Source organism: Oncorhynchus mykiss, chromosome 3, assembly GCF_013265735.2.
Source record: "Oncorhynchus mykiss isolate Arlee chromosome 3, USDA_OmykA_1.1, whole genome shotgun sequence".
In the NCBI taxonomy this organism is placed as follows: Eukaryota; Metazoa; Chordata; class Actinopteri; order Salmoniformes; family Salmonidae; genus Oncorhynchus; species Oncorhynchus mykiss.
In genome coordinates this window covers 42,158,586-42,170,743 of record NC_048567.1, presented here as the reverse complement: position 1 = coordinate 42,170,743, position 12,158 = coordinate 42,158,586, and the positions used below count along the sequence as shown (strand labels likewise).

General features: G+C 41.2%; 1 protein-coding gene across 3 annotated transcripts in view; it reads right to left on the bottom strand.

The window, feature by feature from the left end:
• Positions 1-10,057: 10,057 nt before the first annotated feature.
• The window catches only part of LOC110519975 (collagen alpha-1(XVIII) chain), a 173,432-nt gene continuing 171,331 nt past the window's right edge, over positions 10,058-12,158 (bottom strand). For all 3 annotated transcript variants that reach the window (XM_021596908.2, XM_021596906.2, XM_021596907.2), the window contains one exon: positions 10,058-10,834. In XM_021596908.2, coding sequence (XP_021452583.2) covers positions 10,621-10,834 — 214 coding nt within the window. In that variant the 3' untranslated portion in view covers positions 10,058-10,620. The remainder of the gene's footprint in view (positions 10,835-12,158) is intronic.

Genomic DNA, 12,158 nt, shown 5'->3' with positions numbered 1-12,158 from the left:
AATCAGCTGTATAGTGCTAGGGCAAAAACCAAAACATGCACCCTATGGGGTCCCCAGGACCGAGTTGGGGAAACACTGCTCTAAATGGTAGTATTCATTCCCAATATCTTGGGTGTCTGAGATTTGATTGGGCTGCACCACTGACACTCCATCATATGAACTCTTGGATGCATCAGGATGTAGATCAGAAGCAGGTTCTTTATCCTCAAAAGTGTGTATATTTTGCATATTAAGTTGGCAGTCTGAGGGTTCTCTTATCAGTTGACATTCCGTCATTTAAACTCTCCACAGGCAATAGATTTTGTACCCAAGCCTCATTTACATTCTATGTTTGTACCATTTTGTTAAATTTTACTTTGTTGTCACTAGTAGTAGAATGTAGAAATGTTTCCTTTATTATTGTCCCACATATTCCTGAGATTTGTAACTCTATGTTTAGTGACAATGGGTTTTCCAATTGGCCATTAAAGTTTTTGCAACTTCCTCCCCCCAGATAATCCAAATAAAATATTATGCTGCATAATGGGATGTGGTGTCATTGAAATAGCATAGTAATCCACATTTATTACATTAATTTGTGATTCTGAACATTCTGATCCTCCCCCACAATACCTGCCATCCCCATACAATTTATCTTTCAGATTTGTTGGTTCAACATCATTATTTTCATTTATCATCTGTTGTGTAAAATTTTTCTGATCTATGCATTTATCAGTACGGTCAGCTCCACAGTTAATCACTACAGACGACAGCGTATATATAGAATAATGGCGCAGGAGGGGATGGCAGCTGTTTTATGGGCTCTTAACCAACCTTGCAATTTTGTTTTTTCGCATTGTTTGTAACTTATTTTATACATACTGTTGCTGCTACCGTCTCTTATGACCGAAAAGAGATTCTGGACATCAGAACAGCGATTACTCACCTTGAATTGGACGAAGAATTTTTCTTTAATGAGTCGGACGAGAGTGATTTACTCCAGACACCCGAACAGGCCCTCCCCTTCATTTGCAGGAGAAAGAGACAGAGCTTTCACGGAATGAGATTGGAGTGCCTTGTGAGGATCTGGCGATGAATGGCTAATCTGCCTTTGCCATCGGTGCTATTGGAAAACGTACAATAAGCTGATAATAAAGTGTACGAACAAAAAGCACGTATATCCTACCAACAGGACATTAAAAACTTAAATATCTTATGTTTCACAGAGTTGTGGCTGAATGACGACATGAATAACATACAGCTGGCGGGTTACACACTGTATCGGCAGGATAGAATAGCAGCCTCTGGTAAGACAAGGGGTGGCGGTCTATGTATATTTGTAAACAGCTGGTGCATAATATCTAAGGGAGTCTCTAGGTTTTTCTCGCCTGAGGTAGAGTATCTCATGATAAGCTGTAGACCCACTATCTACCTAGAGAGTTTTCATCTATGTTCCGGATAGCTTCGGACAACAACATTGATGTATACGCTGATTCGGTGAGCGAGTTTATTAGCAAGTGCATCGGTGATGTTGTACCCATAGTGACTATAAAAACCTTCCCCAATCAGAAACCATGGATTGATGGCAGGATTCATGCAAAACTGAAAGCGCGAACCACTGCTTTTATTAATCATGGTAAGGCGACCGGAAACATGACCGAATACAAACAGTGTAGCTATTTTCTCCGCAAGGCAATCAAACAAGCTAAGCATCAGTATAGAGACAAAGTAGAATCGCAATTCAACAGCTCAGAAACAAGATGTATGTGGCAGGGTCTTACAATCAATCGCGGCTTACAAAAAGAAAACCAGCCCCGTCGCGGACACTGATGTCTTGCTCCCAGACAAACTAAACTTCTTTGCTTGCTTTGAAGACAATGCAGTGCCACTGACACGGCCTACTGCTAAATACCTGCGGGCTCTCCTTCACCGCAGCCAACGTGAGTAAAACATTTAAACGTGTTAACCCTAGCAAGGCTGCCGGCCCAGACGGCATCCCTAGCCGTGTCCTCAGGGCATCCACAGACCAGCTGGCTGGTGTGTTTACGGACATATTCAATCAAACCCTATCCCAGTCTGCTGTTCCCACATGCTTCAAGAGGGCCACCATTGTTCCTGTTCCCAAGAAAGCTAAGGTAGCTGTGCTCCCTAACCCTAACCCTAAAACGTACGTTTTGTTTTATGTCAGCACAACCTGTTATTTAGACAGGTTTATGGAATCAGTTTGGCTGTGGATGTGTTGTTCTGTGTGAGGCTTGGCTGATGAAGTTCACATTTATCTTTTACAATAAAAGGTGAAATTGAGGAACAAAGTTGAAGACCTTCATTTTCCATCAATACAAGCTAGATTCTGTTCAGACAACAATGGTGTTTAGAAGCGTTTGTTGTATCAAATGTTCTGTTGCTACTGTTCTCGAATCAAATCAAATGTTATTTGTCACATACACATGGTTAGCAGATGTTAATACGAGTGTAGCGAAATGCTTGTGCTTCTAGTTCCGACCATGCAGTAATATCTAACAAGTAATCTAGCCTAACAATTTCACAACAACTACCTTATACACACAAGTATAAAGGAATGAATAAGAATATGTACATAAAAATATATGAATGAGTGATGGCCGAACGGCATAGGCAAGATGCAGTAGATGGTATAGAGTACAGTATATACATATGAGATGAGTAATGTAGGGTATGTAAACATTATATAAAGTGCCATTGTTTAAAGTGGCTAGTAATACATTTATTACATAAATTTTTCCATTATTGTTCTAATCACATATTTGCGTTAGTACACTGCAGGAACAACTCTACAATGATCAAAGATATGTGATAGTACACGGCGAAGGGTTAAATAGCCTACCTCCATGTCAGTGAAGGGCTAAGTTAAAACCAAGACTCGAATTGAGGGGGTATGAGAGGGTATTCCAATGGCATTAAAGAAAATGGCAGAAAGCATAAGCCTACCCAAGTTAGCTTAAGATTTTGAAGAAAATAAAACGGATCTGATTATATAATGTGATCTCTTGCAGCACTTTGGTCTGCAATGCTTTATGCTAGAAACAAGCTGTAAAATACCCAGGAAAGACATGACTTGGATGCATATGGAGATATACAATATACAAAGTATGTGGACACCCCTTAAAAATAGTGGATTCGGCTATTTCAGCCACATACGTTGCGGACAGGTGTAAAAATCAAGCACACCACCATGCAATCTCCATAGACAAACAATGGCAGTAAAATGGCCTTACTGAGGAGGTCAGTGACATTCAACGTGCTACCATCATAGGATGCCAGCCTTCCAACAAGTCAGTTTGTCAAACTTCTGCCCTACTAGAGCTGCCCCGGTCAACTGTAAGCGCTGTTATTGTGAAGTGGAAACATCTAGGAGCAACAACGGCTCAGCCCTGAAGTGGTAGACCACACAAGCTCACAGAACGGGACTGCCGAGTGCTGAAGTGCATAGCGTGTAAAAATCGTCTATCCTCGGTTGCAACATTCACTAGTTCCAAAGTTAATGAAATGGGTTTCCATAGCCGAGCAGCCGCACACAAGCCTAAAATCACCATGCGCAATGCCGAGCAGCCGCACACAAGCCTAAAATCACCATGCGCAATGCCAAGCATCTGCTGGAGTGGTCTAAAATTCGCTGCCAGTGGACTCTGGAGCAGCAGAAACGCTTTATCTGGACTGATTAATTATTACACCATCTGGCATTCTGACAGACAAATCTGGGTTTGGTGGATGCCTGGAAAACCCACCTGTTTAAACCCAGACAGTTTTTGGGGAAACACTTGTGACCTTCTCTCATTGGGTTAAGCAACAGAAGAGTAGCCAGCAGTTAAAGCTGACATTTTTCTGCTTGGGTAGGCCTACTCTGTCTGGGGTGGGAAGGTAGGCCTAACTTTTGAATGAACCATGCTCAAATTTCTAATGACGTCTCAGATTTAATTATTTGTAAACAAGGATAAATTGGTTGCAAACAAGACAAACTGATTTGGCATTAAAGAAATATAAGATGAACACATAGGCCTATAGTCCATTCTTAACCTGTAATTTTGAAAATTTGTGTGGTATTACAGATTCTGATATGTTAAGTTAAATGATGTAGAAATGCATGGTCTGCAAACCCACAACCTTCTTGGATGCAGCCCTGTGTGCCATCAAAATTCCTGTGTTGCCATCTAATGCCTACAGGACGAAGAACAAAACTGCATGTCTGAGGCTGGTCTGTCCAGGAAGTGAGGCTAAACGGTAGGCATGTTCTCTTTTTTCAAGCGTTAAGGAAGGGTTTCGATAAAATATATTTTGCTGAAGGGATGGCCATGCATTTGCATTTCAGAGGTACAATTTCCTCCATGTAACCCTTATTATAAATAACGTTCACTCCCGTTCACTATAGGCCTATGTGTTCATCTTATATTTCTTTAATGCCAAATCAGTTTGTCTTGTTTGCAACCAATTTATCCTTGTTTACAAATAATTTAATCTGAGACGTCATTAGAAATTTGAGCATGGTACATTCAAAAGTTAGGCCTACCTTCCCACCCCAGACAGAGTAGGCCTACCAAAGCACCTTTTAGTTTGAATTTTGTTGAAAGACTAGAACATTTTGAGAGAACGGGTTCAGAATATTCCGGATCAATGAAAGTATGATTGATCCTGAATATATTCATACTAGTTTCCGTTCCAGCACCAATTGGTAGATTAAAAAAATACTCTGATCTTGTAGATGATTTAGGTTTAGGAAAGTATTTATGAATCATAAACAGGTCTGGAGAGCCTTTACGCACAAAAGTCAGAAAACGGTGGATTGATTCATTCTTAAAATTGCCACATTCAGTTCTTCAACCCATGGTAATGTTGGAAGATTAGTGTACATAGACTTATAATAGGGAGAATAGTGTACAATAGTAGGCTATAACCTTGTCTATTGCCTGCACTAACCATGGAACTGCTTGATGACACGGCCAAGTATTGTGCCATGCGTCGGGTTCAAACTGTTACGGCTTGGTCTGCTCTCCACTCAATAAACATTTAATTTTATTTATTTTTTACCTTTATTTAACCAGGTAGGCCAGTTGAGAACAAGTTCTCATTTACAACTGCGACCAGACCAAGATAAAGCAAAGCAGTGCGACAAAAACAACAGAGTTACACAAACAAAAGTACAGTCAATAACTCAAAAGAAAATATAAATATATGTACAGTGTGTGTGTAAACGGATGTGAAACGCTAGCTTAGTTAGCGGTGGTGTGCACTAAATAGTGTTTCAATCGGTGACGTCACTTGCTCTGAGACCTTGAAGTAGTGGTTCCCCTTGCTCTGCAAGGGCCGCTGCTTTTGTGGAGCGATGGGTAACGATGCTTCGTGGGTGACTGTTGTTGATGTGTGCAGAGGGTCCCTGGTTCTCGCCCGGGTACGGGCGAGGGGACGGTCTAAAGTTATACTGTTACATGTGCAAATGTAGAAGAGTTGGGAGGTAGGCAATAAATACACCATGGAGGAAAAATTAATTACAATTTAGCATTAATACTGGAGTGATAGATGTGCAGATGATGAGTAAGTAGAGATACTGGGTTGCGAAAGAGCAAGAGGGTAAGTAATCATATGGGGATGAGGTAGTTGGGTGTGCTATTTTCAGATGGGCTGTGATCGGTAAGCTGCTCTGACAGCTGATGCTTAATGTTAGAGAGGGAGATATGACTCAAGCTTCAGAGATTTTTGCAATTCGTTCCAGTCATTGGCAGCAGGGAACTGGAAGGAAATGCAGCCAAAGGAAGTGTTGGCTTTGGGGATGACAAGTGCAATATACCTGCTGGAGCGCATGCTACAGATGGGTGTTGCTATGGTGACCAGTGAGCTGAGATGAGGCGGGGCTTTACCTAGCAAAGACTTACAGATGACCTGGAGCCAGTGGGTTTGGCGAAGGATATGTAGTGAGGGCCAGCCAACGAGAGCATGGAGGTTGCTACATTACATTACTTTTTTTTAATCAACCGTTAGTAATGATCCTCAGCAACAACCAAACAGCCGTGATTGCATTTACAGAGGAAGCAAATGAAGGTAAACAAAACAAATGGAACAATTATGTAGGTTACACCAACTGAAGAGAACAGTAAATTGGTAGTTGAATGTGGTTATTAGGCCTACTGACGGTCAATACTGATATTTAACATAGAAATAGGACAGAGAAAGTCAGGGGAGCCTATAATTAAGACATTTGAGATTTCCCATGCCCACAAGTTTTAAAAACTCCCTAGCATACCCCATAACATCATGCCGTCACCACCATGCTTGAAAATATGAGGAGTGGTACTCCGTGATGTGTTTACCCCAAACATAACACTTTGTATTCAGGACATTCATTTCTTTGCCACATTTTTTTGCAGTTTTACTTTAATGCCTTATTGCAAACAGGATGCATGTTTTTGAAATGTTGTATTCTGTACAGGCTTCCTTCTTTCCATTCTGTCAATTAGAATACTATTGTGTAACTAAAATGTTGTTCATCCATCCTCAGTTCTCTCCTATCACAGCCATTAAACGGTTTTGAAGTCACCATTGGCCTCAGGTTGAAATCCATAAGCAGTTTCCTTCCTCTCCGGCAAATTAATTAGGAAGGATGCCTGTATCTTTGTAGTGAGTTGGTGTATTGATACATGTTACGTACGCCTCTTGGAGGAGGGAACGCAACACCCTGCTACACTCAACTCCCCGTGGAGTGAAATAGGTATGAGATTGTAGGTGCGGGTAAGGATGACAGAGGCAGAGAATATTACTGTTTACAGGGAATTTATTTCCTTAACACGGTAATGTGGTGAAAAAGGGGCTGGACAGAACCAAAGCAAAGAAAGTTAAAGTTAAAAGAATCCCCTCTCCTACCTTACCTGCCCACCCACTATTTAACTAACCTTTTAGCACCTCCTGGCGTGCTAACCAAAATACAGGGGGTGGTCCACCCAGGTCTTACCTAGTGTGCATAGACAGTAAATACTACGGGTTATGTATGCCTGCAGGCCTCTTGCATAAGCACTCCCAAGGTGCCTTCCCCTTCCCCTCTGGGAACAAAAACAGAATAATTACTAACGCAAAGTGAACAATATCAATAATCACGAACACAGTCCTTTTGGCATACACACACCTCAGAAGTAGCAGCTACAAAATACTTTCAACAAAACTGTTACTGTGCAACAACCAAAACAGGACATCAAAGAAACTCTCTCTTCCTGACAAAGGCTTTTATCCAGTTGGAGAAAGAGTTGGTAATTGAAAAACAGCGGTTTCCCCTGACGAGAGGGAGGGTTCAGCACTCCAATCAGCTGCTGAGAATCCAGGAAGCCATTTCCTGAAATACAAACACAAAACACAGAAACTGGGGAACAAAACAACACACCATCCAAAGTATAATTATACTGTACAAAAATATAAACGCAACATGTAAAGTGTTGGTCCCATATGTCATGAGCTGAAATAAACTATCCCAGAAAGGTTCCATTTCTCTCAAATGTTGTGCACAAAGCATTTCGCTACCCCTGGCAATAACATCTGCTAAACACATGCATGTGACCAATAAAATTTGATTTGAAAACAAATACTGGAAAACAAATATTGCAGTTTTGTCACAAAACAATGCCACAGATTTTTCAAGCTTCGAGGGAGCATGCAATTGGCATGCTGACTGCAGGAATGTCCACCAGAAAACAGAACGTTAATTTCTCTACCATAAGTTGCCTCAAACATCATTTTAGAGAATTTGGCAGTACGTCCAACCAGCCTCACAAGCGCAGACCACGTGTAACCCTGCCACTCCAGGACCTCCACATCCGGTTTCTTCACCTGCAGGATCGTCTGAGACCAGCCACCTAGACAGCTGTATTTCTGTCTGTAAAAAAAGTCATTTTGTGGAGAAACTCATTCTGATTCTCATTCGCAAGCCCACCCATGGCTGCACACCCTGCCTAGTCATGTGGAATCTATAGAGAAGGCCTTAATGAATTTGTTTCTATTGACTGATTTCCTCACATGAACTGTAACTCTAAAATCTTAGAAATTGTTGAATGTTACGTTTATATTTTTTGTTCAATGAAATAACTAATAATATGCTCAAAGGCATATTCAGTGAATGCTCTTTTTATTTTTTACACTTCTACAAATCGGTGCCCTTTCTTGCAAGGGATTGGACAACTTTGTGGTTGAATCTGTGTTTGAAATTCACTGCTCGACTGAGGGACCTTACAGATAATTGTATGTGTGGGGCACAGGGATGAGGTAGTCATAAAAAATGAATGTCAAACACTATGATTGCACACAGAGTGAGTCCCTGCAACTCATGTGTCTTGTTAAGCAAATGTTTACTCCCGAACTAATTTAGGGTTGCCATAACAAAGGGGTTGAATACTTATTGACTCAAGACATTTCAGGTTTTCATTTTCAATTCATTTGTAAAAATGACTAAGAACATAATTCCACTTTGACATTATAGGGTATTGTGTGTAGGGCACTGACAAAAAAAATCCAAAAAACTGAAGGGATGTGAATACTTTCTTGAAGAAACTGTAGTTTATTCCAAATATGAACACTGAAAAATTACAAACCACTGATATTTACTGTAAATGAACTAACATGACCTTTGAAAAACTTGCCTGATATGATATCCCTTTATATGAGGAATTAGCAGAGGACTCTTCAATCCATTAGATTGAATTAATCCATCTAAATCTCAATTCATGTTAGGGATCATTAGTTGTGTCCCTTGATGACCTTTAACATTTTGCCTAGTTGACCAAACATGGATAAGAAAAGAAGCTGCTGTATTTCTATCCACATGATGGCAGCAGCATGTCCAAGTGTAGGTGGGGGAAAAAATAACATTTATTCAGTGCCTCTGAGAAATGATACAGCACATACTTGTTACAAAAACACTGGTTCAGTCAAGACCACAGTAGCACTATAGCCAAAAAAAAGTCTCAGAAATTCAACAACACGAGGCTAATACAAAGTGTCTTAATAAAATGCATCTGGGTTCCCTCAACCATCACAGTCAGCAGTCACTTCAATAGAAATTAGCGCACAATTGAACTCAAAACATTTTCAAACCCCAATGTTAGGTTATTATGACCTGGATTTTCTTTTTTGATTAACACCTTCCATCAAATTTGTCTCAACCTCTGCTTTACAGACATTATAACTTATGTCTTAGATATAAACGTGGCACATTTTGACGAGGACATATACAAGTTATCTTCACCAAAAGTGAAATGTCAAGTAAACAGAAAAGTTCTATATGGAATTGAAATAAATCATATTTATAAACACATTTAACATATTTGTGACCTGGTACATAACATTATAGCAATATTCTTTCTAAGAACCATCATATCTTATCTGAGTTTTATTTACTTATTTTGTAAAAATTATTTTACCCCTTTTTTTTCTCCTCAATTTCATGGTATCCAATTGGTAGTAGTTACAGTCTTGTCTCATCGCTGCAACTCCCGTACAGACTCGGGAGAGGCGAAGTTCGAGAGTCATGCTTCCTCCGAAACACAACCCAACCAAGTCGCACTTTCTTGACACAATGCACATCCAAACCTGAAGCCAGTCGCACCAATGTGTCGGAGGAAACACCGTACACCTAGCAACCTGGTCAGCGTGCACTGCGCCCGGCCCGCCACAGGAGCCGCTAGTGCGCGATGAGACAAGGATATCCCTGCCGGCCAAACCCTCCCTAACCCGGACGACGTTGGGCCAACTGTACGCCGCCCCATGGGCCTCCCGGTCGCAGCCGGCTGCGACAGAACCCAGAATCTCTGGTGGCACAGCTAGCACTGCCTTAGACCACTGCGGGAGGCTATTTACTTATTTTTATAAAACAATTATCTTGGGAGCAGATATCAACTCAGAATTTCTTTTCAGAATCTCTTTTGACATCCATTTCTAAAACCACACACTCATACTTGCAACTTACAGTTTTCCATATTAGGTTATGAAACTCACCCTCGCCTGTGTAAATGTATGAAATATTGTGACTGCTGACTACAATATGGGTTAGGGCATTTTACATTTGTTGTTACTTTTCCAAATCATATCGTATGCTCTCACATAACTTCATTTCAAAATAAATAACTATTCTCTTCTTTAATTTTAAAATATTATTTAAAAGGTTACCCCCTTAGTAAACCACAAGCCTTAAATGAAATGAAAATAAAACAAAAATGTGGAAAACGGTACAAAGAAAATGTATAGCTAATTGAATACACCAAATTTGAAGACAGTTTAAAAAGTAACATTGATAAAAACAGAAATAAAAATAAAACACAGATATCATATACAATATATATTTTTTAATGGATACAATAAAAAAATGCTGCCGCAGTTAGCTTCTCTTCTCTTGTTCAACCCCTTGGAAAATATGTGCCAATGCCCCGAGAAAAGGACAAACACCTCTATGTTCGACCCGTCTCTTTGGCATTATGGAAGGGATGAAGAAGACAATGGCGAGCTTCTCTGCCAGGCAAGAGCTGCAGAACTAGTTTGTAGGACGTCATGTTTTGGAGGCGCGGGAGGGAGGAATGAGCCTATTTGGATAATTGTATTGCGTTTACTAGGACCAAAGAAACAGGGACAGGTTTTTTCTTATTTTTTGGAATGAGAGAGATAGCTGTTCTCGATACACAGCACTATGTAGGAGCTAGAGCAGCTACTGGGCAACTGTTGTAGGAGCTGGCCGGTCTGCAGTGAAGACGCTAGGCCAGTCACTGCACGGTCTCCTGCCCTCCATGTCTCGCAGTAGTTATCTGTCTGGCGGTGACCCTCGCTGCTAGAGCCGTGCCAGACCATTTTCTCTGGCCTGAAGGGAAACAATTCGGAAAATGTTTTAATCACCTTAGGTATATCCCTTTATTAAATACATTTTAAGAAATCTATTCCAGTTCACAGTAAAATTGTAATACAGTGCCTTCACTGTTGGCCTGGCATATCATACATACAAAGACTACCACAATTTATAACCAAGCTATTTTGTTTATGAGGACATTCATTATAATAATAAGAAAGTAACTATTTGCCATAAAAAGAAAGAGACTGCACTATTAAACTGCCATTTTTAAAACAGTAGTGTGATAATAAACTCAGAAAAAACAGAAACGTCCCTTTTTCAGGACCCTGTCTTTCAAAGATAATTCATAAAAATCAAAATAACTTCACAGATCTTCATTGTAAAGGGTTTAAACACTGTTTCCCATGCTTGTTCATTGAACCATAAACAATTAATGAACACGCACCTGTGGAACGGTCGTTAAGACACTAACAGTTTACAGACGGTGGGCAATTAAGGTCACAGTTATGAAAACTTAGGACACTAAAGAGGACTTTCTACTGTCTCTGAAAAACACCAAAAGAAAGATGCCGGTGGTCCCTGCTCATCTGCGTGAACGTGCCTTAGGCATGCTGCAAGGAAACATGAGGACTACAGATGTGGCCAGGGCAATAAATTGCAATGTCCATACTGTGAGACGCCACTACAGGGAGACATGGCGGGCAGCGGATCATCCTCGCAGAGGATGTAACAATACCTGCACAGGATTGGTACATCCGAACATCACACCTGCGGGACAAGTACCGGATGGCAACAACAACTGCCCGAGTTACACCAGGAACGCACAATCCCTCCATCAGTGCTCAGGCTGTCCGCAAAAGGCTGAGAGAGGCTGAACTGAGGCCTGTTGTAAGGCAGGTCCTCACCAGACATCACCGGCAACAACGTCGCCTATGGGCACAAACGTACCGTCGCTGGACCAGACAGGACTGGCAAAAAGTGCTCTCCACTGACGAGTCGCGATTTTGTCTCAGCAGGGGTAATGGTCGGATTCGGGTTTGTCGTCGAATGAATGAGCATTACACCGAGGCCTGTACTCTGGAGCAGGATCAATTTGGAGGTGGAGGGTCCAACATGGTCTGTGGAGGTGTGTCACAGCATCATCAGACTGAGCTTGTTGTCATTGCAGGCAATCTCATAACTGTGCGTTACAGGAAAGACATCCTCCTCCCTCATGTGGTACCCTTCTTGCAGGCTCATACTGACATGACCCTTCAGCATGACAATGCCACCAGCCATACTGCTCGTTCTGTGCGTGATTTCCAGCAAGACAGGAATGTCAGTGTTCTGCCATGGC